The 18,717-nt window shown below is 45.4% G+C and overlaps 6 protein-coding genes across 6 annotated transcripts; 2 read left to right on the top strand and 4 right to left on the bottom strand.

The window, feature by feature from the left end:
• Window positions 1–5: 5 nt before the first annotated feature.
• Window positions 6–1,628, bottom strand: LOC128092516 (zinc finger protein 625-like). Its single transcript, XM_052706448.1, has 2 exons — window positions 342–1,628; window positions 6–288 (listed from the first exon to the last, which is right to left on the bottom strand). The coding sequence occupies exons 1-2, from the start codon at window positions 1,279–1,281 to the stop codon at window positions 8–10; spliced, it is 1,221 nt and encodes a 406-aa protein (XP_052562408.1). The 5' UTR covers window positions 1,282–1,628; the 3' UTR covers window positions 6–7.
• Window positions 1,629–2,478: 850 nt separating this feature from the next.
• LOC120413377 (zinc finger protein OZF-like) lies at window positions 2,479–3,789 on the bottom strand. Its single transcript, XM_039574177.2, has 2 exons — window positions 2,860–3,789; window positions 2,479–2,791 (listed from the first exon to the last, which is right to left on the bottom strand). The coding sequence occupies exons 1-2, from the start codon at window positions 3,764–3,766 to the stop codon at window positions 2,505–2,507; spliced, it is 1,194 nt and encodes a 397-aa protein (XP_039430111.2). The 5' UTR covers window positions 3,767–3,789; the 3' UTR covers window positions 2,479–2,504.
• Window positions 3,790–6,040: 2,251 nt separating this feature from the next.
• On the bottom strand, window positions 6,041–18,665 carry LOC120413372 (uncharacterized). The gene is made up of 10 exons (XM_039574164.2): window positions 17,617–18,665; window positions 17,266–17,560; window positions 16,681–16,727; window positions 14,788–16,452; window positions 14,666–14,721; window positions 10,510–10,697; window positions 9,387–9,633; window positions 7,740–7,850; window positions 6,407–7,430; window positions 6,041–6,343 (listed from the first exon to the last, which is right to left on the bottom strand). Exons 1-10 carry the CDS (start codon window positions 18,629–18,631, stop codon window positions 6,060–6,062), a joined length of 4,932 nt encoding a protein of 1,643 aa, XP_039430098.1. The 5' UTR covers window positions 18,632–18,665; the 3' UTR covers window positions 6,041–6,059.
• On the top strand, window positions 7,618–8,924 carry LOC128092517 (zinc finger protein 625-like). The gene is made up of 2 exons (XM_052706449.1): window positions 7,618–8,563; window positions 8,622–8,924. Exons 1-2 carry the CDS (start codon window positions 7,633–7,635, stop codon window positions 8,903–8,905), a joined length of 1,215 nt encoding a protein of 404 aa, XP_052562409.1. The 5' UTR covers window positions 7,618–7,632; the 3' UTR covers window positions 8,906–8,924.
• LOC128092515 (zinc finger protein OZF-like) lies at window positions 9,348–10,668 on the top strand. Its single transcript, XM_052706447.1, has 2 exons — window positions 9,348–10,302; window positions 10,358–10,668. Exons 1-2 carry the CDS (start codon window positions 9,366–9,368, stop codon window positions 10,642–10,644), a joined length of 1,224 nt encoding a protein of 407 aa, XP_052562407.1. The 5' UTR covers window positions 9,348–9,365; the 3' UTR covers window positions 10,645–10,668.
• On the bottom strand, window positions 14,450–16,489 carry LOC120413435 (gastrula zinc finger protein xFG20-1-like). Its single transcript, XM_039574251.2, has 2 exons — window positions 14,788–16,489; window positions 14,450–14,721 (listed from the first exon to the last, which is right to left on the bottom strand). Exons 1-2 carry the CDS (start codon window positions 16,448–16,450, stop codon window positions 14,651–14,653), a joined length of 1,734 nt encoding a protein of 577 aa, XP_039430185.1. The 5' UTR covers window positions 16,451–16,489; the 3' UTR covers window positions 14,450–14,650.
• Window positions 18,666–18,717: the final 52 nt, after the last annotated feature.

Genomic DNA, 18,717 nt, shown 5'->3' with positions numbered 1-18,717 from the left:
CTTACCGTTATGACTGGGCCTGTAGCACCGGATCTCCGTGCGTCCTCTCGTGGACCTGCATGTTCTTTCGGGTTACGAACGCCTTTGGACATAAACGACACTGGAAGGGCCGCTCGTTGGTATGGACTCCACGGATGTGCGTAGTCAAATGTTGTTTGTCGCGGAACGCCTTCTGGCAGAACTCGCACTGGTAAGGTCTCTCGCCTGTATGTGTCCACATATGTTTACGGTGGGACCAGAGTGCCGTAAACCGCTTGTTGCAGATCTCGCATTCGTATTTTTTCTCTCCTGAAAGATGAACAGTTTTAAAGAAATTTCGTTTTGCTAGATCTATCAAGTACCTGTGTGAGTTATCAGATGTTTCTTATGAAGCGAGACCGACTTGGAAATCTTGCCGCAGTAGGAACATACGCAAATTCGTTCACTCTTCTTCTTCAACTCTTCCCTGACCTCCTCCGGTTGGTGTACCCATCGCATGTGACCGTTTAGATTGGTTTTGGTCTTAAACGCCATGGGACAGAGTTTGCAGCTGTACGGTCTCGCATCCGAATGTGTATTTTGGTGCTCCAAGAGATGAGATTTCTTTGTGTACTTTCGGTCACATTTGTCACATTGAAATGGCTGGTGATCCGGGTGTTTCCTGTCCACGTGCCGCTTAAGGGCAGCTGCACAGAAGAATTTGCTGTCGCATTCCGAACACTCAAAGCTCTGGACTCCGCTGTGTAGACTCATATGCTCTTCAAGGTTTTGCTTGTTGGCCAACTTCCGAGAACAGATTTCACACCGAAATTCTTTCCGAATTTTCTTCTTTGGTGTCGCCTTCTCCTCCTTCGAATCTGCTTCTCGTTCCTCTGTGCTTGGCTCGTTTTGGGCTGGTTCGTAAGCGGAATCTTCAAATTTCATAGGTTCCTTCTTGAGAACCGTTTCCACCCTCATCGGATGTCCACTACTATCGTCCGCATCAAGCTCCTCTTCTACTTCCGGTTTAACAAAAACCGATGCAATCGCAGCAAGTTTGCCTTCGTTTTCCTCGCGTTTAAACCTCCACCAAGTTTCCGCTTCCTGGCACTGCAGCCGGAAGCTGTCGGCCTGGTCTAGCGACGCTTCACAGCGCCGGCAAATCCGTTGTGGCAAGCCGTCATCCGCCCGAATCTGCACACTGGAGCAGGCTTCAATCTTTTCCAGCAGGTGCTCGTTGCCAGATTGAGTCAGCAGTGGCCAGCTTTCCGTTGGAACGTTCTCCGCCCGGCACAGTCGGCAATGGTTTACGAAAGGGTCCATGTTGAGTGGAATTGTTGTTGACTCTATGAAATTCTAATAAAAATAGCTATAATTTTGACTACCGAAGTGTCAAACTGTCAGGTAACGAACGTAAACAAAACTTTAGTTTTCTATATTCCAAACACAGCAGTAGGCAATCATCGGCTTCAAAGCCGTTCACGATGGGATCGCATCACAGAAAGCATGACAATCGAAGTAGGCTAGTTCGATGGTGTGGAGAAGTTTACGTACACCAGGTTTTTGGTGACGGTTTGTGGCCAGTCAACGACAGAATGTGCCGGTTGATCATCAAGGGTCGATTCTTCAACCTGAGCATTATCAACACGATACGAGCTTCTTGGCTGTGAGTACAGGAAGTGTCCTAAACATGACTTCAAGATTGCCATAGATGGCGTTAACGTTCAAGTTGGCCACGAGAAGGAGTTTAGACCAGTTTTTGGGAGGTTCAGCGCTCACCAGCAGACGAACGAGAAAGGCTTACAACTCATCGATTTCGTTTCCTCCAGAAACATGGTCATACGTAGAACCTTTTTCCAGCACAGCCTCTTCTACAAGTACACCTGGAGATCACCAAACGACACGGAGACACAAATCGCCCATGTTCTCATCGATGGTTGGCACTTCTCGGACAGTCGCCTTCAACGGTGCAACCTGGAGTGACTTAAGGACCTTGAGGTCGCTACCCAGTACGCGCGGTAACTCGAAGCTGCTTTGCGAGGGTGAGCTCACCGAAGCCCCTCTGGTGGCCTGCTAGAGCCATATGGAAGCAGCCATCAACGCAGCTGCATCGAGCGCCATCGGGTACGTGAACCGAGTTCGACGGAACGGATGGTTCGACGAGGAATGGCAGGTGATTATGGACCAGAAGAATGCATAACACCCGTGGGAACAAGGAAACGTTCAAATAGTTGCGAAGACAGAGGCAAAGGACCAGGAAGACAGCGGAACGAGCGTGACGATCGTGGACGAGTTCGAGGTTGTGGAGGAGTTAGTGTACCTCGGATCGTTGGTGACGTCGCGCAACAACTGCAGTAGGGAAATTCGGAGGCGCATCATCACAGGTAGTCGTGCCTACTATGGACTCCACAAGACCCTAGGGTCTGGTAACCTTTCCATGCGTACTTAGTACATATTATACTTTAAAATAATGGCTAAGTTGCAGACGAGGGTAATTTTATTTACGGTAGTGTGTATCGCAAGACCACTCCAACAGCGCTGTGAATTTACAGTCCCCCCTCAAGTCCGTCCACCGCGTCCCCGTGCGTCTTCTCATGGAACTGCATGCTCTGCTTGGTTACGAACGCCTTCGGACAGAACCGGCACTGATAAGGTCGCTCGTTGCTGTGGACCCCGCGGATGTGGGTGGTCAGATGGTGCCGCTGGCGGAACGCCTTCTGGCAGTGCTCGCACTGGTACGGCCGTTCGTCCGTATGGATTAGCATGTGCTTGCGGTGGGACCAAAACGCCGAGAAGCGCTTGTTGCAGATGTTACACTCGTAGTTTTGCTCTCCTAAAAGATGATAGAAAGTGAGTTAGTGATGTTCTGGATCGGTTTCTTGTCCTATAGATCTCACTTACCCGTATGAGTTCGCAGATGAGCTTTGTGTGTTTTGACCGTGGTGGAAACCTTTCCGCAGTACGAACAAACGCAGATTCGCTGGCTGGCCTTCCTCACTTCTGCCTTGACTTCTTCCGGCTGATGGGACCAATTCATGTGAGCCTTGAGGGAACCATTCGTCTTGAACGTCTTGGAACACAATGTGCAGCTGAACGGCTTTTTATCCGAGTGTTTAATCTGGTGCTCGACAAGTTCCCTTTGGTAGGCAAACTTCCGATTGCACTTGTCACACGCGAATGGTTGATTCTCCGTGTGTTTTCGGTCAATGTGCATCTTGAGATTTCGCTCGGTAAAGAACATACTATCGCAAAATGAGCACCAAAAGTTCCGGATTCCACTGTGGCGAGCCATGTGTTCGTCAAGGGAATGCTTTTGGGCATACTGCTTGGAACACTGATCGCAATGGAACTTCTTGTCTACTTTCTTACATTTAGCCCTCGTAAAACTGGGTTCATTAACCCATTCATCCGAACTTGACTCGTCCTTCGTCGGCTCAAAATCGGAATCTTCAAACTCAAAAGCAGCTGGCTCCACCTTTACAACCGTCTCCAGCGCACCCTCCATATCACCGCCATGCTCCTCCGCAACTTCCGGTTTGACAAAGATCGACGAAATCGGAGCAGGTTTGCCCACTGTCTCCTTCCACCAAGCGTCCGACTCCTGGCACTGCTGGCGGAAGGTGTCGACCTGGTCCAGGGATGCCTCACACTGCCGACAGATCCGTTGCGGCAAGCCATCGTCCACCCGTATCTTCACGCCGGTGCAGAGGAGAATCTTTTCGTAACCGGAGCGCGTCAGCAGTGGCTCACTGTCGGTTGGATTGTTTTCGGTCCGGCACAGCCGACAATAGTTCGCGAAGAGGTCCATTTTGGTACTGTGTTTCTCTTGTTTTGACGCTTGGCATCAAGAAAAGCTTATGTTTTGTTTGTGTTTCTAGCTGTCAACTGTGACGCTTTGAAGCAGCCCTCTGTCACTGCCGCCATGTTTATGAAACCAAAACATTCGATAGCGAACATAAAAAAACACAAAGAAGAAAACCACGGTGTCTACTGTCAGATTTTGAAAAATTAACAAAGTGCAGAGAAGTTTTTTAAATAATTTAAATAATTTAATTATTATGTTCTTTTTCACAAGTTACACTTGCTGCATGTCCAGGACTCTTTAAAGAATGTTACTTCCGAGTGGAAATTTTCAATCCCCGGTCCCAGATTTTCCCGGTCGAATCGGATGTTTTTGTTTAAATTGGTTAAAACTACTCCTGCTTCTCCGGCTGCTCATCCCGCCATCCGATTCAAGAGCTCCTTCGGCTCAGGCCTCATACACACACATAATATGTCCGGAAATCTGCCCTAGATAAACAGGACCACTCGCGTGACCACTTCAACCGAATTTTGTAAAAAAATTACAACAAAATATTATTTTTGGTTAACCTCTTTCGCGTTCGCCATTTCCCTATTTTGATGTAAACAATCAGAATACACCAATACTACTTCATCCAAAGCTTTGTTGATGGTGGGCTGGGCTCTTCACACATACTAATGCACATTCTCTATCCAATGCATTGTTTATGGTGGGCAAGGGGCTGGAAACTCTAATATTTCTTTAAAATACTGAGTATATTAACGATATTCCAGTATACTTGTTAGTATACTAACCGAAAAGCAATAAACTGTTAGTATATTAAGATACTCTCAGTATATTGGTAAGTATACTGGCGATATGTAAAGGAAATAATAAGTATACTAACATATATTTTGATATACTGGTTGACATAATAATTATATGTAGCTCTAAGAGTTTCCAACCCCTTGATGGTGGGCTCTTCACACATACTAATGCGTGGGCTCTTCGAGGTTTTGGTGACTGTCAAACGTTCCAGACGTTTGCAGTGGTGCCAGAGGTCTGCTTTGAAGTTAAACTTACAGCATTATTTTCGATGTCAAGCATTGTTGATGTTTTTAATTTCTAAACTGAACAGTGTCGACCTGACTGACGAACAGTTCCCGGCACCTGATCTGGAGACCGTGAAGAAGTCGAGACTATGGAAGAGAGCATCTGTCTAGAGAGCTTCAGAGGAAAAACTATCTTATAAGCGAGATACCTTCTAGACGGAATTGGTGTCCACCTATTTTAGACGCAAGCAAGCCGGATTGAACCGACAACGACAGAGTTTCAGACGTATCCGGAAGACCCTGACATCTGATCGAATGCAACACTTCACAAATTGTACAGCGAGTCGGAGCTGTGGGCCATTTACCGAGAATACAGAGTACGCTTGAGGCAGTGCAAGACACCCGAGGAACAGATTGATGTGACCGCACACTTGTTGACACATGGCGCGGGAAAATGATCATCTCCTTCAGTTACGTTTTTTTTCTTTTATTATTTTTGTACCATTGACCCTCGGTCCTAACCTGGTCACAGCACCTAAAAGGACCTAATAAAAATAAGTTATGAAAAAAACACTTCACAAAGCTGACTTTGTACAAGACACTGATTAAACCGGTTATGACAAAATACAGTCGACTCTCTGGTTGTCAATATCCAAGGCACCGTCGAGGAAGAGAATCATCAGTTTACAGAACGATGCAAAATGAAGACTCGATTGAAAATTTTTTTCTCTTGATACCCAGCTATGGGAGAGAATCATGGCAACGTCCATCAAACAAAAACAAACTAATGTCAAACACCCTTCAAATCTTCGTTTCGCCAAGAAAAATGTCTATGCAAGCCATGAGAAAGTGAAATTATTGACAACCGGAAGAGATTTTTAAAGCAAACAGAATCCAAGGGACCGTCGAGGAAGAGATCCTTCAAGCAAGGGAAAAATCGAGGAATGAAGATAATTGAAGTATGCAGATTGAAGGGACTGAAGAATTCATCGATAGATGGAGAATTATTGATATCGAGAAGATCGACAGCCAGAGAGTCGACTGTAATAACCGTTCTTTCGGAAGGTGCTACAAACGATCTGCAGTTGAGTTTTTAAGTAGATCTCCGAATGAGTGACGAAGGCGCATGATCCATGAAGTGCAAGCTTTGCTTGGTAGGATTTCTTTGCCTTTGAAACAATCAGAGAATCTTATTTGGGAACTGTCAAATAAACTGCCGAATGAGCCGAATAAACAAACAACATTTGGAAACTGATTCAGCAATTTTATTAACACCCGCTTAGTCCAGACACTGGTTCGCCGTGCGTCTTCTCGTGGAACTGCATGCTCTGCTTGGTTACGAACGCCTTCGGACAGAACCGGCACTGGTAGGGCCGCTCGTTGGTATGAACTCCTCGAATGTGCGTTGTCAGATGATGTTTCGCACGGAACGCCTTCTGACAGAACTCGCACTGGTGCGGTCGTTCGTCCGTATGGATAAGCATGTGCTTGCGGTGGGACCACAGCGCCGTGAACCGTTTGTTGCAGATCTGGCACTCGTAGTTCTTCTCTCCTGAAAGATATTTGATAACTGGTCAATTAGCTTGCTGATCTTTCGCCTGACCTAATCACGTACCTGTGTGAGTTATCAGATGCTTCTTGTGAGTAGTGACTGACTTGGAAATCTTGCCGCAGTAGGAACATACGCAAATCCGTTCGCTTTTCCTCTTCAACTCTTCCCTGACCTCCTCCGGTTGGTGTACCCATCGCATGTGACCATTTAGATTGGTTTTGGTCTTAAACGCCATGGGACAGAGTTTGCAGCTGTACGGTCTCGCATCCGAATGTGTATTTTGGTGCTCCAAGAGATGAGATTTCTTTGTATACTTTCGGTCACATTTGTCACACTGAAATGGCTGGTGATCCGGGTGTTTCCTGTCCACGTGCCGTTTAAGACCAGCTGCACAGAAGAATTTGCTGTCGCACTCCGAACACTCAAAGTTCTGGACTCCGCTGTGTAGGCTCATGTGCTCTTCCAGGTTTTGCTTGTTGGCTAACTGCCTAGAGCAAACATCGCACCGGAATTCTTTTGCACTTTTCTTCTTTGGTTTTGCCTTCTTCCGCTTCGAGACGGCCTCCCATTCATCCGAGCTTGGCTCCTCCTTTGCTTGTTCGTAATCGGAATCTTCAAACATCATCGGTTCCTTCTTGAGAACCGTCTCCACCGGATGCCCACTGCTATCGTTCTCCTCTCCGTGCTCCTCTTCTACTTCCGGTTTTACAAAGACCAATGTAATCGCATCAGGTTTGACGACGCTTTCCTCGAAATTAAACCTCCACCAAGCGTCCGCTTCCTGACACTGAACCCGGAAGTTGTTGGCCTGGTCCAGCGATGCTTCACAGCGCTGGCAGATTCGTCGTGGTAAGCCATCGTCCTCCCGAATCTGTACTCCGGTGCAGGCTTGGATCTTCTCCAGCAGGTGCTCGTCACCAGATTCAATCAGCAGTGGCCAGCTTTCTGTCGGAGAGTTCTCCGCCCGGCACAGTCGGCAATGGTTCACGAAAAGGTCCATGTTTTGATTTGATTTGGAATGGAAGTCGTTTTGTGGACTGTTTTGATGATTGGAATCAACAAAACGGTTGTTGTTTGCATTTGCGTTCTGTTATGAAGGCTGCTTAACTGTCAGAACTGACAGAACACAAATGCAAACAAAACTGTTGTTTATTTGAGTTCTGTTATGAAAACTACCTAACGTACCTAACTGTCAGAACTGACAGAACGCAAATGCAAACAAAACGGTTGTTTTGTTTGTTGTTTTTATCTGTTCCAGCAGTGAATATCGTAAATATTTACAACGTAACATGGACCTCTTCGCGAATCACTGTCGGCTGTGCCGGGCGGAAAATGGCCCGAACTCGGGCTGGCCACAGCTGACTCAATCCGGCAACGAGAAAATTCTAGCCTGTACCGGTGTACAGATACGGGCGGATGATGGCTTGCCGCAACGGATCTGCCAGCGCTGTGAAGCATCGCTGGACCAGGCCGACACCTTCCGGTTGCAGTGTCGGGAAGCGGACGCCTGGTGGAGATTCAATTTTGGAGAGAGCGTTGTTGAGCCAGCTCCGATTGCGTCGATCTATGTTAAACCGGAAGTTGTGGAGGATTCAGACGGTGGCGAGAAGCAACCTATTCGGGTGCAAACAGTGCTCAAGGAAGAGCCAGTCAAGTTTGAAGATTCGGATTACGAACCGACGAAAGAGGAGCCAAGTTCTGATGAATCTGAGGAAGATTCTAGTAAGAAAAAGAAAGCTAAGACAAAAGCAAAGAAGAAGGGTCGGACGGACTTCCGGTGCAGCGTATGTTCTAAGCAATTCCTAGCAAAGTGTTTGCTTGAAGCACATGAGGCTCATCACCGTGGAGTTCGGGAGCACGAGTGTACGCTGTGCGACAGCAAATTCTTCGGAGTAATAGGCCTCAAGCGACACATGACCCTAAAACATTCGACGAACCTACCCTTCGCGTGCGACAAATGCGACCGGAAGTTCCCAAAGAAAAGTGCTCTACTTCAACACCAGATCACACACTCGGAAGCAAGGCCATTCAGCTGCGAGCAATGTCCCAAGGCGTTCAAAACACAACCCCAGTTGAACGCTCACCTGCGGTACGTACATCAGCCGCCGGAGGTCAAGGAAGAACAGCGGAAGGCCAATGAAAAAATCTGCGTTTGCTCGTACTGCGGCAAAATATCCACCACAGTCACAAATCACAAGATACATCTGAGAACTCACACAGGTTCGTAGAAAAGTTATTCAGGAGATCAACGTTAAATTCTTAAATTTCAAACTTCCAGGTGAGAAAAAGTACGAGTGCCAGATCTGCAACAAGCGGTTCACGGCGGCCTGGTCCCACCGTAAACATATGTGGATACATACGAACGAACGGCCGTACCAGTGCCAGTACTGCGAGAAGGCGTTCCGTGCGAAACACCATTTGGATACGCACATCCGCGGTGTTCACAACAATGATCGACCCTTCCAGTGCCGGTTCTGTCCGAAGGCGTTCGTAACCAAGCAGAGCATGCAGTTCCACGAGAAGACGCACGGAGAACCGGTGCTTGGACTGAACGGATGTTAATAAAGTTTGTGAGTCAGACTGCAGTTTTGAAATTGTTTACAATAAAGATTTGTGAAAGTTTCCTTAATCTTAATTTTTGGGGTTGTTTGGGGATCCAAATTGAATCGGAAAATCGGCTGCAGTTTTTTTCTATTTGAGTTTTAAGGCACTGAACCCTGATTACAAGGACTATTGTATCGTGTTACCCATTTTTACTGTTATCCCATCCAGATGCTGTAAACTTCTTTCATTGTGTCTCGTGCGCTGCGACAATTCGTTCTCGTAATGTTTCAAGCTCTTTCCAGCAGCTGCAATTTTGTGGTGCGGATTTCACCTGGAAGAGATCCGGCTGCAATTTTGTGGTGTTTTGACGTTTGCGGGAAGAGTCGAAAAAGTGAAAACAAACCGCTTCGTACATCAGCCAGAGAAGTGTCAAAACAAAGTTTCGCATCATCAAAAAACAACTTTAACTCAGTGCAACATGGACCTCTTCGTGAACCACTGCCGGCTGTGCCGGGCGGAAAACGATTCCACCGACAACTGGACACTGCTCGGTCGATCCGGCCACGAGCAAACACTGGAGAAGATTCACCTTTGCACCGGCGTGCGAATAGAGGCGGACGATGGCTTGCCGCAACGGGTCTGCCGACGCTGTGAGGCCTCGCTGGACCAAGCCGACACCTTTCGCCGGCAGTGCCAGGACGCGGACGCTTGGTGGAGGTTTAATTTCGGGGAGAACTCCGTCAAACCTGTTCCGATCACATCGGTTTACGTTAAACCGGAGGTTGTGGAAGCGGATGAGTTGTACAGCGATGAGAATCTGAAGGTTGGGGTGGAAACAGTGCTCAAGGAAGAGCCGGAAAATTCTGATGATTCAGATTACAAACCGGTAAAGAAGGAGCAAAAATCGGTGATTAAGACTAGCAAAAAGAAGGAGAAGGCGAATCCAAAGAAGAGAGGTCGGACGGACTTCCGGTGCAGCGTATGTTCCAAGCAATTTCTGCAAAAGAGTGCCCTAGAAGAGCACGAGGCGCGTCACAGTGGAGTCCGAAATCATGAGTGTACCCAGTGTGACTGCAAGTTTTTCGGAGTGTCAGGTCTTAGGCGACACACGGCTCTAAGACATTCGACGAACCTACCGTTTCCATGTGACAAATGTGACCGGATGTATGCCATGGAATCTCAACTCGTACAACACCAGATAACCCATTTGGAAGCGAGGCCGTTCAGTTGTGAGCTATGTCCCAAGGCGTTCAAAACTCAACCACAGCTAAAGGCTCACATCCGCTACGTACACCAGCCGCAGGAAGTCAAGGATGTACAAAAGAAAGCTTATCAGAAAATTTGTGTCTGCTCTTATTGCGGAAAGATTTCCAACACGCTCACAAATCACACGATACATCTGAGAATTCATACTGGTACGTAGCAGAACTATTCAGGGTCAGGTCACATTAACCAGTTTCAAACTTCCAGGAGAGAAAAAGTACGAGTGCCAGATCTGCAACAAACGGTTCACGGCTCAGTGGTCCCACCGCAAGCACATGCTAATCCATACGGACGAACGGCCGTACCAGTGCGAGCACTGCCAGAAGGCGTTCCGCCAGCGGCACCATCTGACCACCCACATCCGCGGGGTCCACAGCAACGAGCGACCCTTCCCGTGTCGGTTCTGCCCGATGGCGTTCGTAACGCGGCAGAGCATGCAGGCGCACGAGAAGACGCACGGAGAACCGCTTGTGGGGCATGGTTCCACCCAATAAAGTGTTGGATCTATCAAGAAGTGGGACGACGTTATGATTGCGCTGAAGATTCCCTGTAAGTTTGAGATGAGCGAGATTGACTCATCTAGAGATCGTTACCGATCATATAGCCCAATATTCAGCACGAATATTTCCTGAGAGCATGTGACCGAGTCGAGAGTAGCATTTGAAGCTCTTCTCTGCGTATTGTTACAGAGTTCTTGAACGAACGCTCAGACTCAGTCGCCATTAGATCTTCCGAAAGATTGGATGGGATGGGTTTTGGGGAGGCTTGGGACTTGATAAAGTCAATTCCCCTTTTCCTCATCAGATGGGGTTCAAGCCATCGACCTTCCGCTTACAAAGTGCGAGTTTTAGATCGTGGAAGAGTTTGTGTACTTCGGATTGAGCAGCAGAGAAATTTGGTTCCGCCTTGTACGAAACGGTGATGAGACCAGCAGTTTCCTACGATCTTTGGCGAAGTACGAGAGAACAATGTATGGATGAACATGTAGAACCACAAGTCGACACAAACCATGTATACTCAAACCCCGATGGTTCGACACCAACTTTTGTCAAACGAACGGGGTCACTTTTTAGTTTGACACCCCTTTTACACGGAGTTCACACACACTAACAAACGATTATTTTGATAGTGTGCGTGAGCGCCGTGTGAAAAGGGCCAGTTCGACGGTAACATTTCAAAAGGCATCATGTACATTTTAACACTTTCTGGGTTATTGTATCCAGCTTTTTAAGCAAAAATGGCGTTCGAATGGCGAACGCCCGAAATGTCAAAATCACGTAGTGGTACCAACATTGCGAAAAAAGTGTGCCATGGCATGACAGCCACATTTTTTGTCTAATGTTGGTGCTACTGCGCGATTTTGACAAATCGGACGTTCAACATTCGAACGCCATCTTTGCTTAAAAATCTGGATATTCTGAAAGTACTTCTAATAAGCTACCTCTCCACCAAAAATGAGCAAAAGTTACTTCAGTAAAGTCTGTTTAATCATGATTTTAAATAAAGTAACATAAACAAAATCTCTGCCATCAGCAGTCCCTGTTTATATAGCCCTGTCAACCTGTCAAACAAAAGGCTACATAAACCTCGTGACGAAAAAAAAGCAACACGAAGAAAGCGCCATGTACATTCGGCGAAGAAAAACGAATCATAACAAAACGCCCCCCTCAGTGACAGCAGGGTGATATCGACGTTGGTGATTTCAAAAGGAGTTTTGTTTGTTTTTCTTAAATAAAACGACGGAAATAATGTTTTATTGAATTTGGATGATCTGGTATCAATGGAAGCAACGTTTTTCATCGTTTGTTATTATTAGAACATCTTATTTGGCTTTTATATTAAAATGGGAATTGAAAATGGATGCTCAACATTCAAATGCGTTTTTCTCAAAACGCATGGTTTGTACATGATGCTTTTTGAAATGTTGGCGTCGATGTTCGTCACTTTTTAGTTTGACTTTGACCAACCAACGGGGTACAGTCATCCCACATATTCGGAACGGATTCCAGATCGGCCAATGTTCAAAAAATCATATCAAATCGATAATTGAACTTAATGATTCGCTTTTGCCTTCATTTGAAAGCTTTTCTTGCGATCTTTCGAATGCTGTATCTAACATCTGCAAATTTTAACTTTTATATGAAGTTTTTGAAGAATTACTTTGACCCTTGAAATCCACAAATTCGGAACACTTTTTTCTTACGAATGTAAACAAACTTTGGATCCCTCCAGGAGTACATATTTATTACCAAATAATTACTTCACACACTGAAACCAATGAAACTCAAGCTTAGTGATGTTTTATACATCGTTTGATAACTTTTTTGTGAAAATATCAGTTAAATTCAGGTGTTCCACAATTGTGGGAGGCACAATAACATCCTACAATTACGGAACAGGCAATTTGGAGGCAGTGTTTTGCTGCTCTGGACAAAATAGTCTTGGAATGAAGTTTTTTGTTCAAAAAAGCTACTTTTACTAGTGAAATAGCAAGATAATGTCCAAATGAAGGCTCTAAAAATAGTAAGGTCGACAAATAAGCTACTTTTGGTATGCTATTGACAAATTATCATAAAAGTGTTCCGAATTTGTGGGTGTTCCGAATATGTGGGATGACTGTACAAACTAAAAAAGTGTCAAACGAAAAAGTGACCAAGCACTTACGGTTATTCGTCGGGGTCATACAAGCTATGGGTTTTTTTAGGTTTATAGGACCTTTTCAAATACATCCCTAGAATACATTTAGAGCAGTTTGGAACACGCATACAGAAGGAAGGATGTCATGATGAAAATCTGAATGTTTTGATCTAATCAGTGCTGGCGCCAACACTGAGTAAATATTAGGGTACGTTATCCATTAGTGGACCCCTTTCCTATAGTGGACCCTCTGAAGAGTTGGAAAATTCAATAAAATCATAATTTCAAGCGTATTGTTGTCTACAAATCTTTTATTTGGTATGTTCAGCATCATTTAGAACAATGTTGACTGACATTGAATTGTCCTTTTCACCAAAATAAGTGTTTTGAGTTCGACATCTGAAATCAGTCATGGTCACTAGCATTTTCACAACAAAACTGCATTTATATTTTATGATTGAATTAACCATCCAATCATTTTTTGACTGATTATTTAACTTCAGCAAGTCGAAGTAATGTAAGTTTAAGGATCTTTACTAAAATAAAGCGAAGAAATGCAATTTTCTAGCAAAAATTATGGGGGTCCAATATAGGACAACGAAAATCCAAACTTTTCCAAAAGTGGACCTCTCTTAATTAAACCTTCAAAAATGATGAAAACTGTGTATTCAAGCAAAAGTTTCTCTAAAACATACAATAAATGCTTGTTGTTATCAACCTAAACGCATATTTTTTCAATTATGAGTATAAATATAGCTGTTTTCATGTTAAAATTACCAATAATGCTGAAGCCGTAAGAATTGGGTCCTAAAATGATGCTTAGATTGCTGATAGTATTGTTTACAGCGATAAAGCTTATTTTTCTGAGTACAATGACCCTTTGTACGACCACAATGAATTTAAAATGGATTTTTAAATCAATTTTGAAAAATTAACCTCGCGATCCTTCTTGACAGAAAAGCTCCTACTTGACAGCTCGTTCCAAGGGGACCATAGTTGATCCATCGAAAAAATGTTGTCCTGTCAAATTTTTTTTTGCCTCAAAATGAAAAAAAGTGATCAGAAAAGGTTTTTAATCGTGTTTTTTTTCCGTTGTACATAAAAATTGACACATGGCTTTAGTACCCAATTTATAATTTATCAAAACTATAGTTAATTGTACTTAACTGAAGCACCATAATTGCAGTTTGAAATGATATTTTTTATAATAATAAATCAATAACAAAACATTTTTTTCCAATAAACATGCGTGGTTTTATCAGCAATTGTAAACAATTCTATTGTTTAGTTTCGGTCAACCATTTATTTAATTAATATGGAAAAATGTGCATCAAGATTACTTTTTTTTAAATTATTTTTATGTTTACAGTGGTTTTTGAGACGTTTTCTCTGATCTTTTTCGGAAATAAATGTGTTCACATGGTGCAGACATGGTTTTTTGTTGTTTAAAGCCAAATTTGTTAACAAAACATATTTGTTTATAATGAAAAGTGAGCAAAATCCATCTTTTATTCATTATATCTATCATTAGACCTATACCATGCATCAAAACATCAAATATCGGTTAAATTTGGTATAAAAATAACAGTTTGCCTATAGTGGACCCGGGTCCACAATCGGATTATGGACCCGGGTCCACTATAGGAAAAGGGGGTCCACAACAGAATTTTTTTTCAATTGGCTATTTTTCTGCTCAAAAACAAATAACTGATGAAACAAATAGTCAAAATTGTTCAAAAGACTTCAGTTTTCATTGTTTTGTACAAAGGGTTATGAAAAAGTGCTTAAAATATTGAAAATTTGTGAAAAATTGCTTCGGCTCTACGTCTTAGTTTTATGATATAGCTTTATTTTGCTCAGAATTCAAGAACTGTTGACTTCTTGTGTCCAGGGCGTAATCGAAGATTCGGACTCCGTCGCACTATCTTGTCCACCTAAAATTGTACGAGTAACATAAGCATTGTAAATATTGATGTAGACTCGTTGCTCCGTCGCCTCACCGGTATGCGTCCGCAGGTGCAAAACGTGCGCGTTGTGCGAGTGCGAAATGTGACCACAGTGCGGACACATGCAGATCCGGTTCAAGTCCTGGCCTCGCAGCTTCGAGTAGTCCGCCTTCGCGTGCCTTTGCTTGTGGTACTCCAACCCTTGTTTGGTCGTGAATGCCTTCAAGCAGAGATCACACTTGTGATTCCGCGGTTTCGTGTGATCGTGTTTGTCCAGTCCCTCTTGCGTTTTGAACTTGATGCCACACTTGCTGCAAGCGAACGGGGAATTTCCGTGCATGTGCTCCTGGTGGACGATGCGATCCCGCTCGGAGTAAAAAGAACGGCTACAGCTGGCACACGGGAACCTCTGAACTCCGCTATGGCGCATCTCGTGCTCCCGCAGACGACACTTCCGGCCAAAATGCCGCGGACAAAACTGACACTGGAAGCGTTTGTTCCAGGAGTTGGGTCCACTCGGACCTCTGTAGAAGAACCTGACCTCTCCCGTGGGTGGTTCGACAGCCATTTGAAGCGTTGATTCGGTTAGCGGCTCGTACACTGAACCTTGCTCACCTTCTGACACGGAAACTGGTTCAGTAATTTCGTGCTCTCGTACTCGATGGTTGTCGTCCATCTCAAGCATTGATTTGCCTACAGAATTGAGAACTGGTACCGATTCAAGATCCTTCATTGACATATCACTTGTTGGCAGTTCTTCAACTACGAACACTTCCGGCTCCTGCTTCACAGCTACCGGGTCAGCAACACCCACGCCCATTGGCGGTGTTTCCTGTTGAGTTTCCTTGTGCTGTGCCTCGTGCTCTCGCAGGCGACACTTGCGGCCAAAGTGCCGCGGACAGAATCGGCACTGGAAGCGTTTGTTCCAGGTGTTGGGACCGCCGGGACCTCGGTAAAAATACCTGACCTCCTCGGTGGGTGGTTTAGCACCCATTTCTATGGGTGATTTAGCTGGCGGCTCTGCTTCTGTCACGGGAACTGATTCATTAACTTCGTTCTCTCGTAATCGATTGTTGTCGTCCAGCATTGATTTGTCGACCGAACTAAGAACTGGTTCGGATTGAAGTTCCTTTGCCGACATATCCGTTGTTGGCAACTCTTCGCTTTCGAACACATCCAAAATGTCCAGCTCCTGCTTCACGGCTACCGCGCTATGTTCTTCCGACTCCTTTTGCGGAGTAGCTTCCTGTTGAGTTTCCGTATGTTGTGCCTCGTGCTCTTTCAGCCGACACTTCCGGCTAAAGTGTCTCGGACAGAACCGACACACGAAGCGCTTGTCGTTTGGACCTCGGTAAAAGTACCGCACCACCTCTGTCGCATCCGGAACGGGCACCGTTTCCGCCTCGAGAAGCGGTACAGTTTCCGGTACCGCCGCCGTTTGTCCTACCTTTTCCACCAACTCCCGCTGGCGCTGCCATTGCGCGTCCGCTTTGTCGCACTGCAGCCGGAACGTGTGGGCCAGTTCGAGGGCCGCCTGGCACCTGAAGCAGACGCGTTTTGGCAGCGGGTCACGCTCGATTATGCACACGTTGGTGCAGGCTCGGATTTTCATCAGCAGGTGCTCGTTGCCGACGTGGAACAGATGTGGCCACTCTTCGGCGGGTTGCTCCTCGTTCCGGACGCGGCACAACCGGCACAGGTCAGCGTAGGCGTCCATCACTGGGGTTCCGTTATTTTTCTAGATTACAGAACCATAAAAATTGTTAAGCTTGAAGCAAACTGTTTGTAAACAAATTTTTGTTGCTGTTTTTGACATAACAACAAAAGTCAGTTGTTTTCGTGTCAAATTTGACACGACATAATTCGAAGCAAATGACAAACAAATCAAAACAAAGTTGTTGCTCTTTGTTGCGTTGGATCCTCATAAGTCTAAGGGAATGTTCTCACGCCAAAAAGTGTCCATTTTGGACGCTCTGGAACCGATTCCGGAAAATCTGCATATTGTATGGGAAAAGTTACGTAAAATCAAATTTTGATCACAGGAGGCTGAATAAGCATACAAGCTTAAAACGTCAAGAAACAAAAAAAAGAAAAGACAAAGTTTGTCGGGTTTAGCTTGTTTTGGATATAAATGTAACTGATTTGATTGTAGAGGAAGCTGAACAGATGAGGGCTAAAAATGTAGCTGTTTCTGTTCCTAAATATCTTGGCAGGCCTTCTGGTACGTTCTATATTCGTCGTCGACTGAATAAGGGCTGCATCGGTTCATGGATAAAGGATTCTGTCAAATCACAATCACTGCCTATCTGTTCCATAGATTATCGTGAGATCAAAAAATCTTCAGGATAGCGTCTGAAAGTTTATAGGTTTACAGGTGTCTAATTTCTTGAGGAATGAATTGAACCGGTCATGATCTAACCCGTCAACCTTCCTTTTGGTCTTCTCTAGGCAAACTTAAAGTACTACATTTATTTGATTTAACTTAGTCTGTCTTTACTGGATATATAAATAACTTAATTCTCATCAGCTCACGGATCCACGCTGGCCACCTTCGTCGGTGCGCTCGCCGGTTCCCCGTGGATCCGCTCGTGCAATCGCATATTCCCCCGCGTTACAAACGTCCGCGTGCAGTATTTGCACTGGTAGGGCCGTTCGTTCGTGTGCGCAGACCGGACATGATTTTTCATATGGTTTCGCAGCCGGAAAGCCTTCTGGCAGTGCTCGCATCGGTACGGCCGCTCGTCCGTGTGCGTTCGCATATGAGAGATGAGCGAAAAGGACGCCGTAAACTTCTTGTTGCAGACGTTGCACTCGTACCGCTGATCGCCTGAAATGTTTGGAGAATTATTAAGGGTTTCCTTGAAACTCCTCTTCCTGACGTACCCGTGTGGATCCGGATGTGCTTGTTGTGTACTCCGCTGGACGTGGAAACCTTGCCGCAGTATGGACAGACGTATGTTTTGTTGTTTGCTACGGGTTTCTTGTACTTGTAGCACTCCTTCCGAAGTTCCTTCGGCAGATGAAACTCCATGTGAGCCTTCAGAATGTACTTGGTTTTGAAGCTTTTGGAGCACACATCACATGCAAATTCCCTCGACTCCAGATGTGTATTGTAGTGATTGGTGCGTTGTCCCTTGGACGAGAAGCCCTGGCCACACTTTTCACAAATGAACGGAAGATCCGTGGCGTGTTGCCGTGCAATGTGCGTTCTGAGATCCGTTTCCGCAAAGAACTTGTTATGGCACGTCTCGCACTCAAAGTTCTTGACCCCGCTGTGTCTTAGCTCGTGTTCTCGCAGTCGACACTTTCGGGCAAAGTGTCTCGGACACAAACTGCAGTGGAAGCGTGTTTTCTGTTTCGGCTCCGACGATTTTGGGCCTCGTTTCCTTCGAACCGGCTTCACCTCTTCAGGTTCATCCGAGTCGTCCAGTTCGTCTCCGCTAGGTTCATCTTTCACCAGTTCCCCGTCGGATTTCTCCTTCGACTCAACTTTCAGCAGTTCGGCTAAACTCAAGTGTTCACTGTCGTCAAAATCGTCATCCTCAAGTTCCGGTTTCACATAAACCGAAGCAACTGAAGGAAGCGCAGTGTCCAGATCTACTTTAATCACCGGCGATTCGCTCTGCTCCAGAACTTCAGCTTCCAGTAACCATTGGGTGTTCACTTCATCGCACTGCAATCGGAACGTGTACGCCTGGTCCAGCGCTAACCGGCACTGGCAGCAGATACGTTTCGGTAGACGATCATCCTCTGTGATTTGGATGTTGGTGCAGGAGTGAATCTTCTGTAGCAAGTGATAGTCGGGTTCGGTTGCTTCGCAGTGAAATAGATGTGGCCAGTGTTCAGCCCGGTCGTTGTGGGCGCGGCAAAGCCGACACAGGTCAGCGAAACTATCCATTAAATTGTTCGATGTTTCAGAGAGATTTTCAAGCAGTAAACAACCTTGTTTGTTTTTGATTACAGCAAAACATCAGTTACCGTAGT

Source organism: Culex pipiens, chromosome 1 (assembly GCF_016801865.2).
Source record: "Culex pipiens pallens isolate TS chromosome 1, TS_CPP_V2, whole genome shotgun sequence".
Lineage (NCBI taxonomy): Eukaryota > Metazoa > Arthropoda > Insecta > Diptera > Culicidae > Culex > Culex pipiens.
Note: the sequence above shows the minus strand (reverse complement) of the source record. Positions and strands in the feature narration are given on the sequence as shown.

Bases quoted from the DNA above. Each gene is read 5' to 3' on its own strand.
- LOC128092517 (XM_052706449.1), top strand. From the start codon at position 7,633: ATGGACCTCTTCGCGAATCACTGTCGGCTGTGCCGGGCGGAAAATGGC. The intron at 8,564-8,621 runs GTTCGTAGAAAA...TCAAACTTCCAG, and splicing joins ACATCTGAGAACTCACACAG to GTGAGAAAAAGTACGAGTGC.
- LOC128092515 (XM_052706447.1), top strand. From the start codon at position 9,366: ATGGACCTCTTCGTGAACCACTGCCGGCTGTGCCGGGCGGAAAACGAT. The intron at 10,303-10,357 runs GTACGTAGCAGA...TCAAACTTCCAG, and splicing joins ACATCTGAGAATTCATACTG to GAGAGAAAAAGTACGAGTGC.
- LOC120413377 (XM_039574177.2), bottom strand. From the start codon at position 3,766: ATGGACCTCTTCGCGAACTATTGTCGGCTGTGCCGGACCGAAAACAAT. The intron at 2,792-2,859 runs GTAAGTGAGATC...ATCATCTTTTAG, and splicing joins TCATCTGCGAACTCATACGG to GAGAGCAAAACTACGAGTGT.
- LOC120413372 (XM_039574164.2), bottom strand. From the start codon at position 18,631: ATGGATAGTTTCGCTGACCTGTGTCGGCTTTGCCGCGCCCACAACGAC. The intron at 17,561-17,616 runs GTACGTCAGGAA...CAAACATTTCAG, and splicing joins GCACATCCGGATCCACACGG to GCGATCAGCGGTACGAGTGC. The intron at 16,453-16,680 runs GTGAGAACATTC...ACGGAACCCCAG, and splicing joins CAAAATGGACACTTTTTGGC to TGATGGACGCCTACGCTGAC.
- LOC128092516 (XM_052706448.1), bottom strand. From the start codon at position 1,281: ATGGACCCTTTCGTAAACCATTGCCGACTGTGCCGGGCGGAGAACGTT. The intron at 289-341 runs GTACTTGATAGA...TTCATCTTTCAG, and splicing joins ACATCTGATAACTCACACAG to GAGAGAAAAAATACGAATGC.
- LOC120413435 (XM_039574251.2), bottom strand. From the start codon at position 16,450: ATGGACGCCTACGCTGACCTGTGCCGGTTGTGCCGCGTCCGGAACGAG. The intron at 14,722-14,787 runs GTGAGGCGACGG...GTACAATTTTAG, and splicing joins GCACCTGCGGACGCATACCG to GTGGACAAGATAGTGCGACG.